The following is a 27,811-nucleotide window of genomic DNA, read 5'->3' as shown; positions in this document are numbered from 1 at the left end:
AAGAGACATTCTGCATCATTATGTGTGATGCTGACCTGACTGGTTCTAATGCTCTTTTAACTTGACTTGCAAGTCCAGTCAATCCAACTAGAGTGACACTGAAAAGAAATGGTTTTAAATTGATCTGTGTCTTGAAAGTTAATTTACCCCCAAATGAAGCAATGAGTGGTAAAGAAAAAAGCAAATGAATTTTCCAATTAATCTCAGTAGTCTCAACTAAAGGGCATTATCTAAGGTAAGGGGTTCCATCTGACATAGCACAGACCTTTTAAAAAGGCTTTATGTGTCTTATTTTCCTAACATCAAGTTCTCTCATTCCAGGATTTTTAGCCTATGAGCTATCATATTAGCCATACTATTCTTTTTTTTAAAAAACCACAAAAACAAAAACTCAGGGGACAGGGCTGTAACTTCTAATGTGAAAAGTAGCTTCTTTTTGAAGGTCAAAAGATGAGAACTGAGTAGTACCTCTGAGTTTGGTGTTTCTTTTGATGAGTCTTCAATTTTCACTCTTTTACATGGCATCTTGGCTGTAGCATGTCTCTGCCGTTTTCGCTTCCTTGGTTTATCAAATATCTTGGTAGCGCCTATGACAGGAAAATAAGTGTTATCGAACCGGTCATTACATGGTTAAGAACTCCTATCCTAAAATAAAGAGATCTCACAGAATTATGGTTGGTTACAGGAAGCTGATTTTAAAACTCATTAAAACTCTCTAGTTTCATGAGCTACAAAGCAGGAGAAACGAAAAAAATGACACCAATAACTGACTTCATAACTAGTTGGAGAAATAACCACATGTAAATAGTTTTACATATGTTAAATTATAAATATATGTTAATGTCATTGAAAGGACAATTTCTACAGTTTCTCAAGGATCTTAAAACCTTTCAAATTAAGAGATACCACTTAAGAGCCAGGAAGAGATACCTATCTCTAGACTGAAAGATTAGAGCCAATAAACTACGTATCACTATGTAATAATTAACACTGAAATGACAAAATGATGGCATACTTAAGGGAAGAGTCCAATGGTGAACAATCACCTGTTTAACAAAATGAATGCTGACAAAGGAGAAAAGGGCATGCAAAAAGCATGACAGATGCCTGCAGTGGCTCATACCTGCACGCTACTCAGGAGGCTGATCTGAGAATCACCACTGTCACACCACAGTTAAAGGCTGATACTTTTATCTCCAATTAACTAACAAAAAAGATGGAAGTGGAACTGAGGCTCAAGTGATAGATCACAAGAGTTCAGGGCCAGCTCACACCTGAAAAGCATGAGGAGGTGGCCAGAAGGCACTTGGAAGGAAAATTGGTACATTACTATCAAAAAAACAAGGGTTCGGGGCTGGGAAGGTGGCTCAGTGGTAGAGCGCTTGCCTTGCATGCATGAGGCCCTGGGTTCAATTCCTCAGCACCACATAAGCAGAAAAAGCTGGAAGTGGCACTGTGGCTCAAGTGGTAGAGTACTCATCTTGAGCTGAAGAGCTCAGGGACAGCGCCTAGGCCCAGAGTTCAAGCCCTATGACAGAAACAACAACAACAACAACAACAAAAACCCAGAAAGTGGAACTGTGGCTCGAAATGGTAGAACTCTAGCCTTGAGCAAAAGAGCTCAGACACAATACCCAGGCCCTGACTTCAAGCCAACGAACACCCCCTTACACATACATACAAACCATTAAAAAAGAATACGTTCAGGGCTGGGAAGGTGGCTCAGTGGTAGTGTGCTTGCCTTGTATGCCTGAGGCCCTGGGATCGATTCCTCAGCACCACATAAGCAAAAAGAAAAAAACCAGAAGTGGCGCTGTGGCTCAAGTGGTAGAGCGCTAGCCTTGAGCTGAAGTGGTGAGGGACAGCGCCCAAGTCCAGAGTTCAGGCCCCACGACCAGAGGCCCCCCCCCCCCCCCCCAAAGATTGCATATGGATGCAATCTTTTTCAAGCATATGCTAACTAACTAAACTGTTGCAAAACCCAGTCAATTTAGATGTGACAAATGCCTCAGGTAATTTATGATTTCCTTCTCCAGTTAGATTCCAATTTTATAGTTATGGAGTTGGTGGAAAAAATTTTTTAATTTTCTAGCAGAAAAACTAGCACAATTTTTCTATTGTGCCAAATATTTACTAATGCAAACATTAAATATAACTTCATTTAACTGACTAAGTATTAAAGCCTGACAGAATTTTCTAGTGTTACGCAGTTTTAGGAAGGGAATTTTGGGCAAATAATTCCCAAACTAGTAATTTTACTAGTCTTGCTTACGTATGTAATACATATTCTTGACAACTAAGTTTCAACTTTACAACTCCATTAACATGTTCTATATCTCAAAAATACTCACCTCCACCAAACTCTTTCAAATGAGCTCCAGTACATGAATCCGTAATGCCATTCCCCAAGCGAACAGCTTCATAGCACTAAGAAGTAAATGAGAGACAACATAATTCACCAAAGGATACAAAATAAAACCCTTCACCTCATATGTACAGAAGTAAGTTTTACTATTTTTTTTTTTTTGTCGGTTGTGGGGCCTGAACTCTGGACCTGGGCGCTGCCCTTCAGCTCTTCAGCTCAAGGCTAGCACTCTATCACTTGAGCCACAGCGCCACTTTCAGCTTTTTCTGCTTATGTAGTGCTGAGGAATCAAACCTAGGGCCTCATACATGCCAGGCCAGCACTCTACCACTAAGCCACCTTCCCAGCCCCAGTTGTTCTATTTTGTTTTAAATTGTTTTTTGGCAGGTCTGGGTTGTGGGGCCTGAACTCTGGGCCTGGGTGCTGTCCCTCAGCTCTTCAGCTCAAGGCTAGCGCTCTACCACTTGAGCCACAGCGCCACTTCCGGCTTTTTTCTTTTCACTTATGTGATGCTGAGGAATCGAACCCAGGGCCTCAGGCATGCAAAGCAAGTACTCTACCACTGAGCCACCTTCCCAGCCCCAGTTGTTCTATTTTTAATGAAACTGAATCCAGAAGGTTTCTCTCAATTCAAAAGGTGGTAATAGTAGATGCTCAACAGAATCTACATAGGAAATAGCATATATAAATAAAATTTATTGAGTGCCGTTCAAGAGGTAGAATTTAAATACCAGCACTAAAAAAAAAACAAAAAACGCAAACAAAAAATAAAAAATCTGCTCAGAACTAAGTAGGAGGGGCTCAGACATATAATCCTAACTACTTTGGAGTATGAGGTCCATAGCATCCACTCTCAACAGAAGAAATCTAAAAGCACAGGTGCACAACTGTGATGCCAGCAATGACAGAAGTCTATATGACTGGACTCATAATCCAGATGTGGCTTGGGCAGCAAGTGAGACCTTGTTTTCATGAAATCAAAGGACCAATGAAAAACATAATGGAAGCTGGGTACCTGTTGCTGGTGCCTTCAATCCTAGCTACTTAAGAGGCTGAGAGCTGAGGACTGCAGTTCAAAGCCAGCCCTGGCAGGAAAGTCCAGGAGACTCTTATCTCCAATAAACCAAGAAAAACTGGATATGGCACTGTGGCTCAAGAGCAAGCACTCACCTTGAGCTGATGAGCTCAAGTACCCAGCCCCGGAGTTCAAGCCCCATGACCAACAACAACAATAAAAAGAAAAACACGCTAGAGATATGGCTCAGTGGTAAAGCACCTGATTAGCAATCAAGCCATTGTTCAAACCCAAGTATCACCCGGCTCCCAAATGTGCATTAAGACAATAATTTTTCTAAATGCCTTGGAAACTTCTCTCAAGTAAGTAGATTTTATTTCATTCACAGGTAAGATCTTGCTTTCTGCCCAGTGCCTCAGGGAACTGAGACCTGAGGATCCCAGTCAGCCCAAGCAGCAAAGTCCATGAGTTTTTGTTGTTTGTTTTTAGTGGGGGGAGTCCTGGACCTTCAACTCAGGGCCCAGGAATTCTTCCTGAGCTTCTCTGGCTCAAGGCTAGCACTCTACCACTTAAGCCACAGTGCAACTTCTCACTTTGGGCTTCATATATGGGAGACAAGCACTCTACCACTGAGCCACATTCTCAGTCACTTGAGACTCTTATCTCCAATAAACTATTCAGAAAAGGCAGGAAATGGAGTTGTGGGTCAAGTAGTACAGTATGAGCCTTGAGTAAAAGCTCAGAGACAGAGCCCAGGATCAGAGTTCAAGAACAGAAAAAATAAAATAAAATTTAAAAAAATGTTTTCTGAAACATTTTAAAGGCCATGATAAAATAATAATAATAAACACAGCTGGGTACCGGTGTCTCTTGCCTGTAATCTTAGCTACTCTGGAGGCTAAGATCTGACCATCAATCACTGTTTGAAGCCAGACTAAGCAGCAAAAGTCTGGTTTGAAGCCAGCCCAGGCAGGAAACATGAGTCTCTCTCTTATCTCCAAGAAAGCCAGAAGTAGACCTGTGCCTCCAGTAGTAGAGCACTAGATATGGAGCTCAAAAACTCAGGGATAGAGCCCAGGCCAGAGTTCAAGCCCCAGGACCAACCAAAAGTAAAAATAAATAAATAAATAACAATAGTCAAGATATCATGATAAAGCTTCTTGATAGCCCACAGCAAAGTCTCCTGCCTATAATCCTAGCTATTCTCAGGAGACTGAGATCCTGTTTTGTGGTAGTTAATTGGAAATAAGAGTCTCTTGGACTTTCTTGCCTCAGCCTCCTGAAGAGCTAGGACTAAACCACCACATCTGTCTACTTCTGGCCTTTTCTGAGTACTTTACTGGAGAAAGGAGTCTTGGGGATGTTTTTCTGCCTGGGCTGACTTCAAACTATAATCCTCAGATCTCGGCTTCTTGAATAGCTAGGATTACAGGGGTGAGCCACCAGCACCCAGTATGCAACTGAATATCCAGTATTTACCCCAAGGTACTTCTTTTTTTTTGGGTCGGCCGTGGGGCTTGAACTCTGGGCCTGAGGCCTGAGCTGGCCTCAGCTCTTCAGCTCAAGGCGATCACTCTACCACTTGAGCTACTGCGCCACTTCTGGTTTTCTGGTGGTTTATTGGAGATAGGAGTCTCACGGTCTCTCCTGCCCGGGCTGGCTTTGAACCGAGATCCTCAGATCTCAGCCTCCTGAGTAGCTAGGATTACAGGCGTGAGCCACCAGCGCCCGGCTATCCCAAGGTACTTCTGATACATGAGGGGGGGGCAGGAAAATTTTCTAGCCAGGCACAGGAGCTGGCTGTATCTACAATCCGTGGAGAGTAAGATCCAAGGATTGTGACTCAAAGCCAGTCTGGAGATGTCCAATTAAATAGTAAATTAATTATCTGTCTCAGTCTATGAGATGTCCAACTAAATACCCGAATGCTACCCTGGAGGGGTGGGGTTCAAAAGGTAGTGTCAGCTATGAGTGAAAAATCCAATCACAAGCATCAGGCCATGAATTCAAAGCCGAGTATTGGCACTAGAAAAAGCTAGCTGAATGTGCTAGCTCACTCCTGCAATCCCAGCTGCAAGGGACATAACAGGAAGGACAAAAAAATAGGATGGGCCTCTGTACAGCATCGTTACAATAAAATGTTTTTTTAAAAAAGTATGAAGTTCTGACCAAAAAAAAAAAAAAAAAGGATGGAAAAAAACTAGGAATAAACTGGACATGGTGGTGTGTGCTTCTAGTACTAGCTCTGCAGGTAAGAAAGCAAGGTCTGAAGCTGTCCCTGAGCAAACAGTTAAAGAAAATAGACTAAGGGTATCGATCAAATGGTAGAGTGGTTGATGGCAAGCTTGAAGCCCTGATTCAAACTCCAGTAACATATGCCCCTCCCCTCACCCAAGAAATAAGAAAACCTTTCTAAACAAATAATATGGCTTAGTGGTAGAGTGCTTGCGTAACATGTATGAGGCCCAGGGTTCTATTCCTCAGTATCACATACACAGAAAAGGCTGGAAGTGGTGCTGTGGCTCAAGTGGTAGAGTGCTAAAAGATCCCAGGACCAGCCCCTGAGTTCCCAGGACTGGCCAAAATAAATAAAAATAATAATAATAAATCTATGCAGCCATTATCTATCTTGGAGTTAATTTTCTATTCTATCAACCATTTAATGATGCTTTCTTGGTTACTAAAACCCAATCTGTGAACTCAACAAAAAGCTAGGTCTTTTGAGTTATTACACAATATAATAAATACATTGAGAGTAAACAAGTGGCAATAAGAGACAGAATATGTAAGTCAGACAAGAGGATTTCAGTCAGGAAAAAAGGTGATTGTGGTTTTCTCTCTGCCTCAAAATATCTAACTGTACTCACAAGAATTAACCTATAGCTGGGCGCTGATGGCTCACACCTATAATACTAGCTACTCAGGAGTTCAAAGCCAGCCTGGGCAGGAAAGACTGTGAGACTCCTATCTCCAATAAGCCACTAGAAAACCAGAAGTGGCACTATAGCTCAAGTGGTAGAGAGCTCGCCTTGAGCTGAAGAGCTGAGGGACAGTGCCCAGGCCCAGAGTTCAAGCCCCGATAAAAAAAAAAAAAACAAAAACGAGTTAGCCAACATGCTTCACACCCTGGCGCATCCTCTGCATTTTATGCAGTGTAGGGTATACTGGCCATCTTTTTTTAAAGGCTGGGTTTCTTCTCAACTGAACACTTTGCTTTGGACGGTCTTCCCTCTCCTTAATCACCATCTTCAACCCTGTCAGAAATATGGCAGCAGGTGCTTCACACAGCCTCTCCAGAGTTTGGAGAGTTTCCTGTAAGCTGTATAACTGGATTACAAATAAAAAATGGCTCCATGCCACCTGTTACAGGTTACCTTCCTAAGTCTGCAGAGCGCAGACTCCGTGCTTTGTGACACAACAGCTTGCTATCACTCTGAACATCATTTTTTAATTCCCATCTTCCACTCACAAAAACGGGGACACCGATACCAAGTTTTCAAATTCAGATTATTGCGACTGCAAGGTAAGCACATTCAACACTTGAGCCACACACCCAGACCTTTAAATTTTTAGGAATTTTTTCAGATAGGTTGTCATGCTCTTTTCTTCAAACCTCAATTCTCCTACTTAAACCTTCCACTAACTGGAATTACAAGCTTAAATTACTATGCCTAGCTTGTATGTAGAGGTGGAAGGTTTTGCTAACTTTTTGAACAAGCTGGCCTCAAACCGTGAGCCACCTGAATTGTTAATATTACAGGTGAATGCCACTATAGTTGGCTTTTGCAACATATTCAATGTCTACTTGACTTGAAATAACCACCACACATTGTTACCATCACTGCTGGAGGACAAGAGGCAACAGTACAACTTGCTGAAATTTCTTTTTCCTTCTGTACAATTTCCTGTAGTCTGCAGGCGCCTCAACATGATTGTTTTTCCCCTTTTCTTATCACGCTCAAAATTTGCACTTAAAAGAATCACTTTAGACTCTTTCCTTGGGATAGTTGAGTTGCCAGTATCACTACTCTTGGATTCTGGAGCCATTATGAAGTGACACAGGGGTTTCTTGAACCCACGCATTATGCCAAGATGGCTGATCTAATTGCCTCACATCTACTAAGTGACTGACATGGGTTGCAGGTGAGATGGTTACATCTAGAATAAGACAGAGTGGACCAGCCAGCTGGGAATACTGAGGGAGTTTACGGCACTACTCAGAAATGTGTGCATTTTACATTTAGCAACTGTTCATCAAATTACTATTTTCAAACTGCAACTGACCAGTTACCTGAGCTTGCAGATAGCAAACCCTTAAAGAGAAGACTACTGCATAAGCACATCAGTGTGCTTTATAATAAAAAGATTTTTTAAAATTCGGTATTCCAAGGGCTTAACTCTATTTTACAATTGACAAAAATAACATACCTTTCTAGAAAAGCCAAGGTCTCCTTTCTTGGGCATAAATCCAGGGTCTAAATCATTGGATTCAAGAAGTTTCTTTGTTGGTTTTCTTTGACGTTTACTTTCATAATTCCCTGAAATGCATGTACTTTTCATTAAATGACTTAGAAACCAGGCACAAGTTAATTTTGAAAAAAAAATCTGTGTAATATAAAAAAGGCATAATATATGTACTATCCATATCTGAGGATGGACATGAAGAGAACTTATTTATAATAAAGTATTTCTAAAAGGAAATAAAGTTGGATACTGGTGGCTCACGCCTATAATCCTACCTACTCAGAAGGCTGAGGTCTAAGGATGGTGGTTTGAAGCCAGCCTGGACAGGAATGTCCATAACTCTTTACCACCAATAAATTACCAAAAAATGCCAGAAATGGCATTGTGGTTCAAGTGCTAGAGCTTTAGCCTTGAGCAAAGAGAAAGTGAGGGACAGCACCTAGGGTCATGAGCCACCTGACCCTAGGTTTTTGGCTTTTTTTTTGGGTCCAGTTGTGGGGCTTGAACTCTGGGCCTGGGCGCTATCCCTCAGCTCTTCAGCTCAAGGCTAGTGCACTACCACTTGAGCCACAGCACCACTTCTGGCTTTTTTCTTTTTTGCTTATGTGGTGCTGAGGAATCGAACCCTGGGCCTCAGGCATGCAAGGCAAGCGCCCTACCACTGAGCCACCTTCCCAGGCCCCTTGGCTTTATTTTTGATGGCTAGTTACAATTTTCAGAGACTTTCCTGCCTAACTTGGCTTCAAACTATGATCCTCAGATCCCAGACTCCCGAGTAACTAGGATTACAGGAGTTAAGCCACCAGTGCCTGGCTGGGAGGATGTTCTTATGTATATTCACTTTCGACCATAAACTAAGAGTGATAAACTTGGAAAGCAATTCCAGTGGTAGAGTGTCAGCAGAGCTAAGAAAACAATGCTGAGTTTGAATCCTGGTGCCAGCAAAAAAATTAAAAAGTTGCTAAAAAGTAAGAGAGAAATGAAATAATAAACTGTAATAGGGCAAAAATTGTATTTACGGCATTTACTTGGTGGCAAAGACAAAGGAAGTAAAATTCAGGCTAGATTCTGGGCAAATAAATCAGGATTATAATGCGTGCTCTGGCCTTAAAGCTAAAAAAACACAACAACTGCTGGGCGCTGGTGGCTCACACCTGTAATCCTAGCTACTCTGGAGGCTGAGATCTGAGGATCGAGGTTCAAAGCTAGCCGGGGCAGGAAAGACCATGAGACTCTTATCTCTAATAAACCACCAGAAAACCAGAAGTGGTGCTGTAGCTCAAGTGGTAGAGCGCTCACCCTGAGCTGAAGAGCTGAGGGACAGCGCCCAGGCCCAGAGTTCAAGCCCCACGATAGAACACACACACACACACACACACACACACACACACACACACACACACACACACACACACACACCTTTAAAGACTGCTGTTAAAAATTATAGAATTTGGTTCACAATACTAAAGTAAGTATTTTTATTTTTTTTTTTTTGGGGGGGGGGAGGGTCTGGTCGGGGGGCCTGAATTCTGGGCCTAGGCACTCTCTTCAACTCAAGGCTAGCACTCTACCACTTGAGCCACAGTACCACTTCCTGATTTTTTTCTTTTTGCTTATGTGGTGCTGAGGAATCGAACCCAGAGCCTCATGCATGCAAGGCAAGCGCTCTACCACTGAGCCACCTTCCCAGCCCCTAGTAAGTTTATTTTCTTTGTGTACATGCAGGTACAGAGGGGGGGGTGTGTGTCTGTGTGTGTTACTTGCTCTTGGTTTGGTTTTTTTGCTCACAGCTGAAGCTCTAGAACTTCAATACTTCTAAGTTGACTTTTGAATATTAAACTGAAATAGAGACTCATAGACCTTTCTTCCTATGCTTCAAACTATGATCCTTAGATTTCAACCTCCTGAACAGCTAAGATTAGAGGTGAGCCATCAATGCTCAGCTTTTCCTATCTTTTAAAAAAAAAAAAAAATCAGGTACTGGGAATGTGGCTTAGTGGTATAGTGCCTGCATCCCATGCATGAAACCCTGGGTTCAATTCCACAGTACCACATACACAGAAAAAGCCAGAAGTGGTGCTGTGACTCAAGTGGTAGAGTTTTATCCTTGAGCAAAAGAAGCCCAAGAGCCAGGCATACGTGGCTCACATCTGTAATCCTAGCTACTCAGGAAGTTGAGATCTGAGGATCCTGATTCAAAGCCAGCCCAGGCAAAAATGTACGCAAGACTCTTATCTCCAATAAACCACTAGAAAATTGGAAGTGGCACTGTAGCTCAAGTGGTAGAGCATTCACCTTAAGCTAAGGGACAGCGCCCAGGCCTAGAGTTCAAGCCCATGACTGACCAAAAAAAAGAAGCCCAAGGAGAGTGTCCAGGCCCTGAGTTCAAATCCCAGGACTGGCAAAATTAAAAAAAATTGTAGGCCAGGGATATAGCCCAATGGTACAGTATTAAACTAAGATGTGTAAGGCCCTAGATTAGAACTGTACTAAAACAAGTGAACTGAAATAAAAACAAAGCAAAAAATACTTTGGTTCTGCTTATTAGAATAAGCATTACCAGGATTTTTCTCTTTCTTTACTTTTTGTATTTTAGGTAAAACAAATTACACACAGTGGATCAACCTGTAATCCTGGTTATTAGAAAGTAGACACTGAGGAGATCAGGGTTTGAGGCCAGCCTACCCAAAAAAGTTTTCAAGACTTTATCTCAAACAATGGCTATGTGTAGCAAATTACACTTGTCATCCCCAGCTCTGTAGGGAAGCACAAATAGAAGGATTGCAGTCCAATCTGGGTCAGGGACAAAAAAAAAAAAAAAAAAAGATGTTATCTCAAAAGTAAACAATGTCGGGGCTGGGAAAGTGGCTCAGTGGTAAAGCGCTTGCCTTGCATGCCTGAGGCCCTGGGTTCGATTCCTCAGCACCACATAAGCAAAAAGAAAAAAGCCGGAAGTGGCGCTGTGGCTCAAGTGGTAGAGTGCTAGCCTTGAGCTGAAGAGCTGAGGGACAGCGCCCAGGCCCAGAGTTCAGGCCCTGCGACCAGACCCAAAAAAAAAAAGTAAACAATGTCAAAAAAAAAAAAAAAAAAAGCTGGCAAAGTGGTTTAAGGGATAGAGCCACTGCATAGAAAGTACAAGGGCTTGAGTTAATAAAAACATCAAAAATAATACAGAGGTAAAAAATTATATGGAAAATTTAAAGGTATACACAAGAGATTCCCATTCCTTGGAATCTAGCCAGGTACCAGTGTTTCGTGTTTGTAATCCTACCAACTCAACAGGCTGAGATCTGAGGATTGGGGTCCAAAGCCAGCCAGGCAGTAAAGTCCTTAAGATCCTTAGCTACAATTAATTACCAGGAAACCAGAAGTGGTGCTATGGGTCAAAGTGGTAGAGTACTAGCCTTGAGCAAGACCTCAGAGACCGCACCCAAGCCCTGAGTACAGACCCCAAGACACCCCCCCCCCCAAAAAAAATTAGCCAGATAGATGGCTCACACCTGTAATACTAGCTACTCAGGAAGGTGAGATCTGAGGATCTTGGTTCAAAGCCAACCCTGGCAGGAAAACCTGTGAGACTCTTATCTCCAAGTAAGCAGCAAAAAAGCCGGTAGAACTGTGGCTCAAGTAGTAGAGTACTTGCCTTAAGTAACAAAAAAAAAAAAAAGCTCAGAGATAGCACCAGGTCCTGAGTTTAAACCCCAGAACTGGTACAAAAACAAAACAAAACATTTAATAGAGAAAAAGTACCTGGGATGTGTGTTTAGACCTAACTTTCCTCTGTCACATGCATATAATGAATTATAAATTGGTAAGTGTTCGTTTTAGGGAACATTTATACTTATTAGCTGCTTACTCTGTTCAAATATAACACTATACATTATTATAATATGGTCTCTATTTTACACATGAAGAAACAAGTTCAAAGATCAAATAACTTTTCAAGAAACAGAGGGGCTGGTGGACTTGGTGCCTAGAGCATGGGATTCAGGTTTTTACTCCACTAGTGAACAACGCCCGTAACCAAATTCTGTTAACCTGATTAAGTGGATATCAGCTAGCATGAAAAACAAAACAAAACAAATAGGGTATTTTTATAAATAGGTCCTCTTCAAATTGCATCACAAACTAATTTGTACTTAGAAAAGGATATCAAATCAGTAACTATTTTAAAGACTTCTTACCAAAAAAAAGTGGGCAATTTGTTGTACGTAGTCATATTGCTTTAAATCTTTACTGCCTACAATCACATCTGCTTTTTTTCTGAGATCCCATCTCCACCTTACCTGGGGTTTTAACAACCAGGTCCTCAGACTCAAGAGCTGGCTGGGGAGACACTTCTTGAGCCACAGGTACAGACAAGGTCAGTTGTGGCAACTCAGCATGTCCACCTCCAAGGTCTGAATGAACCAAAGGCCCTTCTAGAAATGGGGCTTCCCTCTCAAGAACTGGAGGCTCTTCTTTGGTTGAAATCAAAGAATTCTCATCCACCTGCTTGTTTTGAGCATTAGCACGACACCGAACTAGGTTTTCTTCTTCACAGCGGGAACTTACCTAAAATCAGAATGCACAAATAGAATGTAAAAGACCAAACTGCAGCAAGTTACTACTGGCAGCCTATGCCTGTAATCTTGGCTACTCAGCAGGCTGAGATCTGAGGATTGTTTCAAAGCCAGCCTAAGCAGTAAAGTCCCTGAGACTTTACCTCGGCTAATTAACCACGAGAAAACTAGAAGTGGTGCTGTGGCTCAAAGTGGTAGCCTTGAAAACCTCAGGAACAGGGGCTGGGAAGGTGGCTCAGTGGTAGAGTGCTTGCCTTGCATGCATTGAGGCTCTGGGTTCCATTTCTCAGTACGACATAAACAGAAAAAACCGGAAGTGGTGCTGTGGCTCAAGTGGTAGAATGCTAGCCTTGAGCTGAAGAGCTCAGGGACAGTGCTCAGGCCCAGAGTTCAGGCCCCACGACTGATACCAAAAAAAAAAAAAAAGAAAAGAAGGAGAAGAAGAAAAGAAAACCTTAGGAACAATGTGACAATGTGCAAGCAGAGTTCAAACTCCACACCAAAACAACAAAAAAAGACAAAACTGTTATAAATTAGAAAGACAAAAAGGAAAAAGAACAATGTACTTAATAAGGAAGAGATGCTGACACAAAAACAGCAGTTGAACCTGAGAACGTTATGCAACCAGAAATAAGCCAAACACAGAATTAGAAGTAATTCCATTAATAAAATTATCTAAAAGCACTAGCAACAGGGGCACATGCCTACAATGCCAACTATTCAGAAGGCTAAGATGTGAGGATCGCAATTTAAAGACAACCCAGGCAGGAAAAGTCCATCTTGAGCCTCTTTCTTCAATCAACTACCAGATAACTGGAAGTAGAGCTGTGGCTCACTCAGGGCAAAAAAGCATTGAGTAAAAGAGCTTAGGGACAGTGCATAGGCCCTGAATTTTTTTTTTTTTTTTGGGGGGGGGGGAGAGGGGATCCGGTTGTGGGGCCTGCACTCTGGGCCTGGGCACTGTCCCTCAGCTCTTCAGCTCAAGGCTAGCACTCTACCACTTAAGCCACAATGCCACTTCCAGCTTTTTTCTTTTTGCTTATGTGGTGCTGAGGAATGGAATCCAGGGCCTCATGCATGCAAGGCAAGCGCTCTACCACTGAGCCACCTTCCCAGCCCCTACGCCCTGAATTTAAGCGCTACAACCAAGCAAACCAAGGAAAAGGAAAGAAAGAGGAGATTATGATCTGAGAATGGCAAAAGACTACAGCAGTAGAACACTCGGCATGAACAGAAAAGCCCATTGTGAGATGACTTGAATTTATGCCTTGTAGCACAGATAGATGGATGAGACAAATGAGACAGATAGATAGTGGCTGTCAGGGTCTATAGGAAAATGGGAATTTTAGTTACTAGATACCAAATTTCAATTTAGAAAGATGAAAATTTCTTTCTTGGAGGCTGGTAAGTTGGCTCAGTGGTAGAGTGCTTGCCTTGCATTCATGAGGCCCTCGGTTCGATTCCTCAGCACCACATAAGCAGAAAAAAGCCAGAAGTAGTGCTGTGGCTCAAGTGGTAGGGCACTAGCCTTGAGCTGAAGAGCTGAGGGACAGCGCCAGGCCAGAGTTCAGCCCCCACAACTGGCAAAAGAAAAAAAAAAAGAAAAAGAAAAGAAAATTTCTTTATTTGGTCTTAAACTTTATTTATTTGCTTTAAGTTGGGGCCTAGATACTGCCTCTGAGCCCTTTTGCACAAGGCTAGGGCTCTATTACTTTGAGCCACAGTGCCACTTTGGGTTTTTTAATGTCTAATTGGAGATAAGAATCTCAACAGAGAGAGTCATACAGACTTTCCTGCCGGGGCTGGCTTTACACCATGATCCTCAGATCTCAACCTCCTGAGTAGCCAGGATTACAGTCATGAGCCACCGGTGCCTGGCATGAAAATTTCTTAAAATGAAAGCTGAGTAAGAGTATGAGGTCCTTATTTCAAGCCCCAGTAATGGCACGCAACAAATTTCAGGAAATAGTTGAGGATATTTTTGGAAAACAGTGTGAACTATACTAAATGACATAGAACTGGCAAATTTTGTTATATATTTTGCTATACATTTTTTGTTACAAATTTTTTTAATGATATGCATTTATTTGCTACTAGAATTCCACTAATGTATCAAAATCTCCATTTAGTATAGCTCACACCCTTGAAAACCAGAGAATAAGTCAGCAATCTTTCCTAATTATTAGCCAGTAGGGTTTCCATGCCTTCAAATGACCATTTCACCTCTCCTAGACTTTGGCCAACAAACTGCCAATGGGCCTTAAAGTAGAAAAAGACGCATCCACAAAACCAAACTAAACGCTATATATTTTACTATAACCTTAAAAATAAGAAAATGCATGCCTGGAAATGTGGCTTAGTGGTACAATGCTCAGTTAACATGCATGAAGCCGTAGGTTCAATTCCTCAGTACCACATAAATACAAAAAACCAGAAGCAGTGCTGAGACTCAAATGGTAGAGTTCAAGACCCAGGGCTGTCAAATAAATAATAAGAAAATCCATTTAAGACACAATGAAGTCACAAAAAACATACAAGCCTCACATCTGTAATTTTAGCCACTCAAGAAGCTAAGATCTGAGGATCAAAGGTCAAAGCTAACCTGGGCAGGAAAGTCTAAGAGATTCTTATCTCCCATTAACCAGCAAAAAGCCACAAGTAGATCTGTGGCTCAAGTGGTAGAGCACCAGCCTTGAGCAAAAAATGCAGAGACTGTACTCAGACCCTGAGGTTCAAGCCTCAGGACTGGGGCACAGACACAGAAAAATCTTAAGTCACTGCACACCAGAGGCTCACGCCTAGCTACTCAGGAGGCTGAGATCTGAGGATTACGGTTCAAAGCCAGCCCGGGCAGGAAAAGACTGTGAGACTCTGATCTCCAATAAAACACTCAGAAAGCCGGAAGTGACACTGTGGCTCAAGTGGTAGAGTGCTAGTCTTGAGCTTAAGAGTTCAGGGACAGCCCCCAGGCCCAGAATTCAAGCCCTATAACTGACAAAAGAAAAGAGAAAAGACAAGGAGGTAGAGGATTCCTTTGGAATCAAACAACACATATAGCTTACTGCTTCTTGAAAAAACAGGGATAAAAATATAACATGAAATGCTTCTTGAAGAAACAGGGATAAAAATATAACATGAAAGAGAGGAATCAACCCCCATTATATGTAAGTGGATATTACAGACCTTCTAGTGCAGGCAGTATTTGATACAAAACCATCAATAAAGCTTATAGTTCTAATATCCACTTAAAAAAGAACATAGCAAATAGCCAGGCACCAATGGCTGACAGCTGTGATCCTAACTACTCAGGAGGCTGAAATCTGAGGCTGGTGATTTGAAGCCAGCTCAGTGAGACAAGTCCGTGAGTCTTACATCTCCAATTAACCACAAACAGATGAAAGTAGAACTGTGGCTCAAATGGTGGTGAAAAAAGCTAAGGAATAGTGTCCAAGCCGAGCTCAAGCCCCAATACTGGCATCAAAAATAACAAAAACAGTACTGAGATAACTCAGGGCCAGGTTCTATGAATAATTATTCTTCAGAAGAGGGAAAAATATACACAGACCTACAATATATAGATTCATTTATCCTAAGTAACTAAAAAACTCTACGTACTATACTAGAAACTAATGATAATTGAAAAAAACCTGAAAGGGTCAGATTCTAATTAATGAAATTGTTTCATGTAGTCTAACTAAAGGATACTCAGAAGAAGGGAGAGAGGAAAAGGAGAGGAGAGCGAGAACCAGAGAAAGAAACAGATGAACAGAGAGAAAATGATTTTGAAGTACATACCAAACATAAAGAAAACAGCATAAATAGTCTCCATGGAAGCTGTGAATCAATAGGAGTTTGAAAGGGATTAAGGAAAGAGAAACAAATTCTGCTGGAGCTAAGCACTAGCAGGAAGGGGGCTTGGGATTACGAGCAGGGTAAATGAGGATGAATGCTGAATGTGGCCCAAGTGATTTGCATGAAAACAGAAAAATGAAGCTTGCTGAAATTACGGAAGTGGGAGAAGGGAGCCATGAGGTGAGATTAATTGGAATACGTTGCATCCATGAGTGGGTATTTCACAATGAAATAATTCCATCCCCCATGAAAAACAATTATTGTCTCAGGAAGACAAAACTGCAATTTCCAAATAGGAGCAAGTTGCTAAAATGTTGAAACATACCTTGTGCACCTGTTCCTGTACCTTCTTTTGTTTTTTTTTAGGAGCAAATATCTGATCATATTCTTCTGTATATTCTAGAAGCCACTTGCTTGGCTTCCTAAGGCGTTTCTTCTCTAATGGCACAGCTAAATAAGGAGAAATATGTTCAGTATTAACCAAAACCCCAGAGGAAATGCCACTATTTCATGAAACTATCCCCATAGTCCCAAAAGTATCAAGACGCAAAAAGATCCTACTTATATGACAAGACCCTCAAAATTATTATGGTATATCATAGCAAAATTGGTGTATGGAGGTGAGGTAATGTTATACAGAAACACATCATATCAAACAAGCAGCCTATTTAATCATAAGAAAGAAAACATGAAATTGAAAATTATCTTCTAGACTGACACTAATACAAATAGATGTGTACTTAGAAATGTAAGACATAAATCAGGTAAATTGGAGCATATGATCCTATCCTTATAAATATAAATAAACAAATGCCAAGTAAGTATATCTGTTCCATTTTATGTCATTTTGACTTTATTAGACACCACAGGTTGTTTTAAATAACATAACTCTGGATTCTGCACCATGTTAGACATTTAGACTGAATATTTACCTAAGCAAAATCATGTTACAATTGTGAATTTAGAGAAATAACTAAAATTAGTTTCATTATAGAAATGAGTAATGTATATATATACTTTTTTTTTTTTTGGTCAGTCGTGGGGCTTGAACTCTGGGCCTGGATGCCATCCCTCAGTTCTTCAGCTCAAGGCTAGCTCTCTACCACTTGAGCCACAGCACCACTTCCAGCTTTTTCTGCTTATGTGGTCCTGTGGAATGAAACCCAGGGCCTCATGCATGAAAGGCAAGCAATCTACCACCGAGCCACCATCCCAGCCCCTGTAAGTAATAGACATATAAATAGCTCTATCTATCTATCTATCTATCTATCTATCTATCTATCTATCTATCTATCTATCTATCTATCTTATCTATCTCTATATATACTTTCAACGTGATTTTAAAAATTATATGCAAGCGGGTGCTTGGTGGCTCACCCTGAAATCCTAGCTACTCAGGAGGCTGAGATCTGAGGATCATGGTTCAAAGCCAGCCAGGGCAAGAAAGTCTGTAAGACTCTTATCTCCAATAAACCATCAGAAAAACAGAAGTGGCGCTGTGGCTTAAGTGGTAGTAGAGCCCTCGCCTTGAGCTGAAGAGCTCAGAGACAGCTCCCAAACCCAGAGTTCAAGTCCCACCAACAACAAAACAACAACAGCAACAAAACACATATAAGCAAAAGCAAACAAGTTAAAGCCAAAATAAAAAAGGTCATAGACAGCACAAACTTCTCAAAAGCTTTTATTCCTTAGACACTATTTATGCAAATAAGATATAAAAACCCAAACACTGGTGGCTTATGCCTGTAATCTAGCTACACTGGAGGCTGAGATCTGAGGACCGTAGTTCAAAGCTAGCCCATGAAGTAAAGTCCCTGTAAGACTTTATTTCCAACTAACCACCAGAAAACCAAAAGTTCAGCTGTGGCTCACAGTGGAAAAGCACTAGCCTTGAGTAAAAAAATCTCAGGGACTCGTGGGGAAAAAAAAAATCTCAGGGACAGTGCCTAGCCCGCAGTTCAAGACCCACAATCAACAACAACAACAAAAAATATATAGCCGGGTGCTCCAGCCTGTAATCCTAGTTATTCAGGAGGCTGAGATCTGAGGATCCTGTTTCAAAGCCAGCCCTGGCAGGATAGTCCACGAGACTTTCCATGGTTCAAAGCCAGCCAGGGCAAGAAAGTCTGTGAGATTCTTATCTCCAATAAACCACCAGAAAAACAGAAGTGGTGCTGTGGCTCAAGTGGTAGAGCCCTTTCCTTGAGCTGAAGGGCTCGAATTCAAGCCCCACGACCAGAAGAAAAAAAAAAAAATCTTTCACTTACCTCAAGGCATGGAAATGTTTCTTTTTACTAGCCCTAACAGCTATAATTTCATAGTGCTAATATATATGTATGTATGCATGTATTTTTTTTACTTATATGTTAAAGGCTGATAGTTATCAAAAATATATGCCCATATTGCATGTGGGTGGAAATGTAAAAAGAAACCCTCCTCTATATAAAAAATGTAAGCTAATAAAATAACTTACACAAGCCTATGGTTGTTCACAATTATGGGACTAATTAAAACCTAAATATCACTGACTTTCCGTGTTAGATAATAAACCTATAAATGATCCAGAGAGGCCAGTTGTTCTGAGGAGTTCTATCAAAGGAAATTAAAACTATAAACCAAAGTAATTGTTTTTCCAAAATTATCTGAAAAACCTATCATAGTTAAAAAAAACAAAAAGGCAAGGCATGTCTTAGAATAAAATACACATTTTATACCTATAGCAGTTAATAGCAAATCCTTTATGTTCTATAGCAAGTACATTATTGTTTTAATAAATCTTAGATATCTCATATACATTTAAGAACGAGTAACATTTTTAGGAGAAAAAAAAAGACCAAAGAAAATATAGGAAATAGTACTGGGGGTTTTATATGTTCTTTCTATGTAACACTTGCCAGCTAACAATTAATATCTCTAATCCTCATTTCAAGCTGTTAGGTAAGTAATGAACTATTTTATAAATAACGTGACTGACAAAGTAGGAAAATGAGTCGTCCAAGTGGTAAGACCATGACATCAACCAAAATCTGTCAAGATTCTAAAAGTACTTGGTCATTTTCATTCTTAGTACTCAAGTTTGAACTCAGATCCTCCCTCCAGCTTGCCAGGCTTGCTGGCTCACTTAACTGTTTGGAGATGTGATAAATGTTGCTAGGTGCTAGTGGATCTAGCTATATACAGGAGGCTGAGATCTGAGGACAGAGGTTCAAAGCCAGCGCGGGGCAGGAAAGTCTGTTAAGATTCTTTTTTTTTTTTTTGGGTGCGGTCGTGGGGCTTGAACTCTGGGCCTGGGCGCTGTCCCTCAGCTCTTCAGCTCAAGGCTAGCACTCTACCACTTGAGCTATAGCATCACTTCCGGCTTTTTTCTTATGTGGTGCTGAGGAATCGAACCCAGGGCCTCGAGCATGCAAGGCAAGTGCTCTACCACTGAGCCTCCTTCCCAGCCCCTCTGTTAAGATTTTTTTTTTTTTTTTTTTTTTGGGGTCCGGTCATGGGGCCTGAACTCTGGGCCTGGGCACTGTCCCTCAGCTCTTCAGCTCAAGGCTAGCACTCTACCACTTGAGCCACAGCGCCACTTCCGGCTTTTTTCTTTTTGCTTATGTGGTGCTGAGGAATCGAACCCAGGGCCTCAGGCAAGCAAGGCAAGCGCTTTAACCACTGAGCCACCTTCTCAGCCCTCTGTTAAGATTCTTAACTCCAATCAACCACCAAAAAATTGGAAGTAAAACTGTGCCTCACAGTAGTAGAGCCCTAGCCTTGGGCAAAGAGCTCAGGGACAATGCCAAGGATCTCAGTTTGAGCCCCACAACTGCAAGGAAAAAAGAAAGATAGAAAAAGAAGAGAAAAAATAAAGATAAAAAATAAACTTGATGAAATGCGGGGCTTTACTATGGTACGTAGCTAACAGGAATTTAATATATAACAACTATGAAATACACACCTAACAACCCAGTAAAGGAATAACAACTTTACCTTTCCCACTCTTATAAAAACTGAATTATTTTAGGTTATTAATTATATTAATTGATACATTATCAAGGATAAGATAACCATGGCACACTGGAAAAATTATGTTTTTATTATATAACTTTTTACATCATTTGAGTTATGTGAATATATTAACATATTTAATACCCTGAGTTATAATGAAATACATAAAAGTATATATAAATATTTGAACTATTACACTACAATGAAAGAACATGGTGAAATATTCCTCAGTAAATGACAGACTCTGCTTTTATGATACACTCAGTTCATGCCTATAATCCTAGCTATTGAGGAGGCTGAGATTTGATCTAAGGGTAAAGGTTAGAAGCCAGCCCAGGTATAAAAAAAAAGTCCACGAGACTCTTAACTCCAATTCACTACCAAAAATCAGCAAGTGGTATTGTAGCTCAAAGTGGTAGAGTATTAGCCTTGAGCACAATCGCTCAGGGACAGCACCCAGCTCCTGAGTTCAAGCTCGAGGACAGGCAAAAAAAAGGGTGCTGGTAGATGGTGCCTATAATCCTAGCTACTCAAGAGGCTGAGATCTCAGGATCATGGTTGGAAGCCAACCTAGGCAGGAAACTCTATGAGACTCTCAGTTCCAATAAACAACTCAAAAAACCTGGAGGTGGTGCTGTGGCTCCAGTGGTATAACCTTGAGAAAAAGCAGCTCAGGAACAGTGCCCAGGCCAGAGTTCAAGCCCCACAACTGAGGAGGGGAGGGGAGGGGAAAGAAAGCAAGCCGGGCACCAGTGGCTCACGCCTGTAATCCTAGCTACTCAGGAGGCTGAGATCTGAGGATTCTAGTTCAAAGCCAGCCGGGGCAAGGAAAGTCTGTGAGACTCTTTTTTTTTTTTTTGGGGTCCAGTCGTGGGGCCTCAACTCTGAGCCTGGAGGCTGTCCCTCAGCTCTTCAGCTCAAGGCTAGCGCTCTACCACTTGAGCCACAGCACCACTTCCGGCTTTTTTCTGTTTGCTTATGTAGTACTGAGGAATCGAACCCAGGGCCTCAGGCGTGCAAGGCAAGCACTTTACCACCGTCTGTGAGACTCTTATCTCCAATAAACCACTAGAAAACCGGAAGTGGCGCTGTGGCTCCAGCGGTAGAGTGCTCGCCTTGAGTTGAAGAGCTGAGGGACAGAGCCCAGGCCCAGAGTTTTAAAAAAAAAAATGTAAAAAACAAAACCAAACTAACAAAAAAAGGAGGTTAGGGCTGGGAAGGTGGCTCAGCGGTAGAGCGCTTGCCTTGCATGCCTGAGGCACTGGGTTCGATTCCCCAGCACCACATAAGCAAAAAAGCCCAATATAAGCGCCCAAGCCCAAAGTTCAAGCCTCACGACCTACAAACAAAAACAAAAAAACGAAAGAAAGAAAAAGAAGAGTAATACAAAAGGATCACAAGTTCTAGGCCAGTCTGGAATACTAGAATAAAAGAAATCTACAGGGGCTAGGGTGCAACTCAGGGGTAGAACATAAGCTATAAATTTAATCCCAAGGACCCACAATCAATCAATAAACTCATTCTATAAGGTTATTATACCCTCATACTAAAACTAGAAAATTACACACACAAACACACACATACAGAGCAAACTACAAACATCCTTTATAGATGAAAAACAAATCCTCAACAAAATGTAGGCAAAACCTTTATGTATATATTATCACCAATACAGCAAGGTAGATTCAAAATGTAAAAAATATGGGGCTGGGAAGGTGGCTCAAGTGGTAGAGCGCTAGCCTTGAGCTGAAGAGCTGAGGGACAGAGCCCAGGCCCAGAGTTTAAAAAAAAAACAAAAATGTAAAAAACAAAACCAAACTAACAAAAAAAGGAGGTTAGGGCTGGGAAGGTGGCTCAGTGGTAGAGAGCTTGCCTTGCATGCCTGAGGCAGTGTGTTCGATTCCCCAGCACCACATAAGAAAAAAGAAAAAAAGCCGGAAGTGGCGCTGTGGCTCAAGTGGTAGAGCGCTAGCCTTGAGCTGAAGAGCTGAGGGACAACACCCAGGCCCAGAGTTCAGGCTCCACAACCGGACCCCCCCCCCCCCCAAAAAAAGAAAGGAGGTTAATCAAACAATAAACTGTGTCACATTAACTGAATGCTCTCAACAGATACAAAATTATATTTAATGAATTAGAGGTACAATAATCTTTTTTTTTTGGTTGGATATGGACATGGGGCTTGAACTCTGGGCACTATCCCTCAGCTCTTCAGCTCAGGGCAAGCTCTCTAGACCACTTGAGCCACAGTACCAGTTCTGGTTTTGTGGCGGTTAATTGGAGGTAAGAATCTCATGGACTTTCCTGCCCAGAATGGCTTTGAACCAAGATCCTCAGCTCTCAGCCTCATGAGTATCTAGGATTACAGGTGTAAGCCACCGGCCCCTGGCTTAATAGTTAATTTTGAAGGTCAACTTGATCGGACTGAGAAGCATTTAGGAGATTAAAGTACACTTCTGTATTTGTGAGGAATTTCCAGAAAATTAAGGAAGTAAGACCCACCCTGAATGTGGACAGGGCCACCCATAGGCTGGGAACCTAGATAAAAGGGACAAGAATACATACAGGTAAGGCTCTAGGAATATACAATTCCAGCCGTAAGCAAAAAAGCTAAGGGAAGCCAAGCCAGGCACTGGTGGCTCTCGTTGTAATCCTAGCTACTCCAGAGGTTGAGATCTGAGGATCGAGTTTCAAAGCCAGCCCAGGCAAGAAACTCCTGAGACTCTTAAATCTCCAATCAACAACCTGAAAATCAGAAGTGGCGCTGTGGGTCAAGTGGTAAAGTAGTAGAGCGCTTTTGCCTTGAGCTGAAGAGCCCTGGGACAGCACCCAGGCCCAGAGTTCAAGCCCCACAACCAACCAAAACAAAAAAACAAAAAGGGAGATTACTTGAGTTAAACCCCAGTACTAGCAACAAAACCAAAAATACAAGAGTATGTCATGCCTGTAATCCCAACTAATCAAGAGGCTGAGATGTGAGTATTGCTCTTCAAAGCCAAGCCCACCTAACCAAGGCACACAAATACATGAGACTCTATCTCCAATTAGTCACTCAAAAAAGCTAGAAGAAATGAGCTGGGAAGGTAGCACTTGCCTTGCATGCAGGAGGCTCTGGGTTCGATTCCACATAAGCAAAAAGAAAAAAGCCAGAAGTGGTGCTGTGGCTCAAGTGGTAGAGCGCTAGCCTTGAGCTGAAGAGCAGAGGGACAGCGCCCAGGCCCAGGCCCAGAGTTCAGGCCCCACGACTGGACCCAAAAAAAAAAAAAAGCTAGAAGTGGAGCTGGGGCTGAAATGGTAGGCGGCCCAGGCTAGACCGCCCAGGCTAGAGCAAAAATACTAAGTGCCCAGGCCCCATGTTCAAGTTTTAGTACTGGCATAAAAAAGTCCTATCAGGTTAAGGTGACACAGGGCCATTCAAGGGCAGTCAGAGCTACATACCTAGACAAGCACTGCCTCAAAAAAAAAAAAACAAGTAAGCAAACCCTAAAATCCTTATAGACCATGCAATTGTATATACAAAAATCTTTTGGAAGAGCTGGAGTTCCTTTTTTTATTTTTTTGCCAGTCCTGGGGCTTAAACTCAGGGCCTGAGGGCTGTCCCTGAGCTTCTTTTGCTCAAGGCTAGCACTCTACCACTTGAGCCACAGTGCCACTTTCGGCTTTTTCTGTTTATTTGGTACTAAAGAATTGAAGCCAGGGCTTCATGAATGCTAGGCAAGCACTCTACTACTAAGCCACCTTCCCAGCCAGAGCTGGAGTTCTTCCACCTCCTAATTTCAAAACACATCACAAAGCTACAGTGAGCAAATAGTATGCTACCAGCAGAAACACAAATAGACCAATAGAACAGAGAAATTATTATACGCATGCGTGTGCGTACGCACACACAGAGCCAAATATTCCTCACAAGCATGCCCCAACTATACAATATGGAAAAAACAATTAAAAAACTGCAGCAAGCAGTGCTATTAAAACTGCACAGATACATGAAAAAATAAAGGATCTTTATCTTAAAAACATTTAAAAATCAACCAAAAAAGGCAGAGGGCAGGAACTCCAAGTCAAGGTAATAAACAACTGGTTGGTGGTGGTGGTGGTGGTGGTGGTGGTGGTGGTGGTGGTGGTGGTGGTGGTGGTGGTGGTGGTGGTGTGTGTGTGTGTGTGTGTGTGTGTGTGTGTGTTGGTGGTGGTGGTAGTAGTGGTGGTGTGTGTGTGTGTGTGTGGTGGTGGTAGTGGTGGTGGTGGTGGTGGTGGTGGTGTGTGTGTGTGTGTGTGTGTGTGTGGTGGTAGTGGTGGTGGTGGTGGTGGTGGTGGTGGTGTGTGTGTGTGTGTGTGTGTGTGTGTGTGTTCCTGACTATGACCTCCTAACAGTAACAAAACTGTTTGCAACCAAGTCAGAAACTTCTATTTAACAAGTTACCAACCAAGTGAATGGGATTTCTTGACTAGAGAACTCTCATTTTACAAAAGCAAATCTCTAAATTAAGTTGGACAAGTATTTGACATCAAAGGAAGCATTCTATCATTAAAGCTTATCTGTTACCCAGAACCTTAACAACTGGTCCTAAATTTTACGCCCAGAGTCTCTCACTTACCTGTAGTTACAGACTGGGTCCCAAAAATGGCAGTACATTTTTAAAAGGTAGGAAATGGGGAACAGGAGCAAAAATGTTGTTAGGACTTAACTAAAAGTAGGAAGAAAAAAAGGCTACTAGTAAAAATGTCTGAAAATGTACGGAACTCCAAATCCGATCTTCAAATTTCACAGCCAGTCACAGAAAGCCCTTTTGTCATTCAAGTGAAAACCCTCCCCCTCCCAGTTTCAAGTTTCCCTTGAAACTTCAGTGTCAAAGGATTGGCTCCTCCTATCCCTTAAGGATAGAGTCAGAAGCCCTTACCTGGTTCTGGGAGATCAGCCTGTGGGGTCAAACTGGGAATCCCTGGCTCCTTTTCCACATCCTCCAGGCTGGTCCTGGATTTATCACAAACATTCAATGGTGGCCCAACTGAATCTGAGTGAGTGGCGTGACTAGGCTCTGTCATGGGGTCCTCCAGTATGGTCGTGGCAGGAGGAGTTCTGTGCGCTGGGTACTCATCTAGCCCCTTCGGTACTACAGGGTCAGCAGGAAGCAGGACCCCAAAGGCACCCTCAGAGTTCTCTTTCTCCCGAAGCCTGTTAGTGCGCTTTCCAGGTTTAGTGCGCCTTTGGTTTAAAGGCTGCCACCGCTTTTTAGGCACCACTTGATGTACAGAATGCGTTTCCACATTTTCGTCATTCATTTCGGAGTCCAGCTCAGGGACTTTTCCATCCTCAAAAGAGGGTTCTTGTTCAGTACTTTCATCAGGGTCAGACTGTTTAGCCTTGCTATCAAAATGTGCATCAGATAAGTGGCCCATTAATGGAGGAAGTTCTTCCGCAGGGTCTTCGGCCCCACCCCTTGATGGGCCATTCACTGTACTTTCGCTGTCTTTGTCTCCCTCCAGGGTAGCTTCCCGCGTCGCAGCTGGAAGCCTCACAGCTGGAAGCCGGTGCACTTTTCGGTGCACTTTTCTCTTCCGCTCAGTCTTTAAGGCTTTCCGGTTGGTTGGGTTCCTCACTAGCTGGGATGAAAATGCTTCTCGAGGTTTGGATGATGGTTTTGTTCCACCACAGTGACGCCTGGTCACGCAGTTGGTATGACTGTTTCCAGGGGCAGGCAGGTCTCCACTGTCAGACGCTAAGCAAGGTAGGGAGGCAGACAACTTCCCAGACGAAGAGTAACTTCCACTAGGATCAGGCTGACCAGAGTCCTGAGAGCCACCGCCATTTTTTTCTTGAATGTGAGTGGAGCTTCCCGAAACCAAAACTTTAGATGCCACTACAGGACTACTGGTCGAAGAGTCTCCTTCGCCAGGACTCCTGTAAGGAGCCATGCTTTGAGCAGTCATCAAGCGTTGCTCCTTGGTCTTACTATCATGCATATCTTTTAACATCATTAGCAACGTACTAAATTTGTAATCTGGTTCGATAGGTATATGATTCTGGCTGGAAGCAGAAGAAAAAAGTAATGGCTTTGATGGCTTCGATGTTACAGAGTCACCGACATCCTCGCTTAAGGATCGGTAAGAGAGTTCCTTCAATTCCGACAGAACATGCTTGACCACTGCAGTTTCTATGTCACTGGAATCCCTGGTTTTCTCATGCATGTTGTTCAGTAGTTTTAGCCCATCTACTTTCCCACTTTTAGGAACGCTGGCCAAAGGAGAACCTTTGGCATCACTAGAACAATATTTCAAATTGTGGTCCTCATTTGTAACTTGAGGTTCTACCACAACGGAGGTTTTATGCTTGTACTTTATATTTCGGAACTTGGGCTGTTTGCTTTTTGAATGTAATAGGAGCTGATTTGTACCTCTATCCTTTATTAGTGAGTTCTCACTGGGAACACTTGCTGGTGTGTGGAATTTTGGGTAGAGACCATCATTTCTAAATTCTGTTTGGGGTTTGTGGACAAGAGTAGACACATTAAGATCAGAGAGATTAACCTGAGACCTCTCAGTTTCTGGCTCTGCTTTCTTAGTACAATCCACCAAGTGGTCTGTATGTGAATTAGTAATGACAGATTTCTGTTTTTCTTTCACCCTAGAATTTTTGGCAGGATACCTAGAATGCTTTAACTTCTCGTTTTTCTGCATGGATAACATGTTCTCTGTTCTATCAAAAGAATCTGTAATTTCCAGGACACTGCTATCGGAGTCGGAGCTCTGTTCTCCAACATCCAGATCACTGCTTCCGTCATCAGAGGTGGTACAGATACTAATGGAATCACTTTGCTTTTCCTCCTCACCAGCCCCGATATAGCAGAGCTGCACTTTTGAACTGCACAAGCCTGGCTGGAGTTTCTTTTTCTCCCCAACACATTTAGAGAGCAAGGCACCCTCAGACAAGTCCACTAAGGAATCACAACTGGAAGTCTCAAATTCTTTCTTTGCAGTGTTTTTTCCACATGAGGAAAAGAGGAAGCTTCCCGGGGCAGGGCTGGACCCTGAAAGGCTATTTGCTATCCTGGAAAGTTCATTAGAAGCCTGTTTATCAGATATATCCCCAGAGATGAAGTTCAGGCCAAAGCCATCTGGAATCTTTCCCCTCCGTTCCTCATTATTTGATTCAAATTGCATAGGACCCTTTTTCACACTAGTCCTTTTTGGATTATCAGAGTTCTTTCTGGCTCGAGACTTAGCACAGGGCTTTTCCTTCTCATCTGCAGAATGTTCAGAATCAAAAGCCAGAGATTTCAAGCAGCCATTAAGCAACAGTTCGTGTTCTGATTCAGGATCATTCGTACAATCTTCAAACGGCATGTCCTCCTCACTGTCCAGCTTGATTGAAGTGTTGACACATTTTCGGGTCTTTGATCCTCTGGGAACATCATACTGCTCAGCAAGGCCAACACTGGCTTCCCACTTGCTTAAAATTTTCTGAGGAACCTTAAATGCAAAGGAAACAAAGATCATTTACCACAGAAATGAAAAATAATGAATAAAATCTTTCAAAGCAGTAGCTCTCTCAAACCCTGTTGCCCTCAC

The 27,811-nt window shown here is 42.2% G+C and overlaps 1 protein-coding gene across 4 annotated transcripts in view; it reads right to left on the bottom strand.

Annotated features, from left to right (window-relative positions):
* Nsd1 (nuclear receptor binding SET domain protein 1) overlaps positions 1 to 27,811 on the bottom strand; it is a 96,530-nt gene that overhangs the window by 33,870 nt on the left and 34,849 nt on the right. For all 4 annotated transcript variants that reach the window (XM_042667052.1, XM_042667053.1, XM_042667054.1 and 1 more), the window contains 6 exons: positions 25,144 to 27,712; positions 16,584 to 16,708; positions 12,131 to 12,398; positions 7,809 to 7,918; positions 2,352 to 2,427; positions 469 to 587 (listed from right to left, as the gene is read on the bottom strand). In XM_042667052.1, coding sequence (XP_042522986.1) covers positions 469 to 587; positions 2,352 to 2,427; positions 7,809 to 7,918; positions 12,131 to 12,398; positions 16,584 to 16,708; positions 25,144 to 27,712 — 3,267 coding nt within the window. The remainder of the gene's footprint in view (positions 1 to 468; positions 588 to 2,351; positions 2,428 to 7,808; positions 7,919 to 12,130; positions 12,399 to 16,583; positions 16,709 to 25,143; positions 27,713 to 27,811) is intronic.

The sequence above is a fragment of the Dipodomys spectabilis genome, unplaced genomic scaffold (assembly GCF_019054845.1).
Source record: "Dipodomys spectabilis isolate Male_0828 unplaced genomic scaffold, ASM1905484v1 ptg000375l, whole genome shotgun sequence".
Classification (NCBI taxonomy): Eukaryota; Metazoa; Chordata; class Mammalia; order Rodentia; family Heteromyidae; genus Dipodomys; species Dipodomys spectabilis.
The sequence above is the reverse complement of the archived record's forward strand: the minus strand, read 5'-3'. Positions and strand labels throughout refer to the sequence as shown.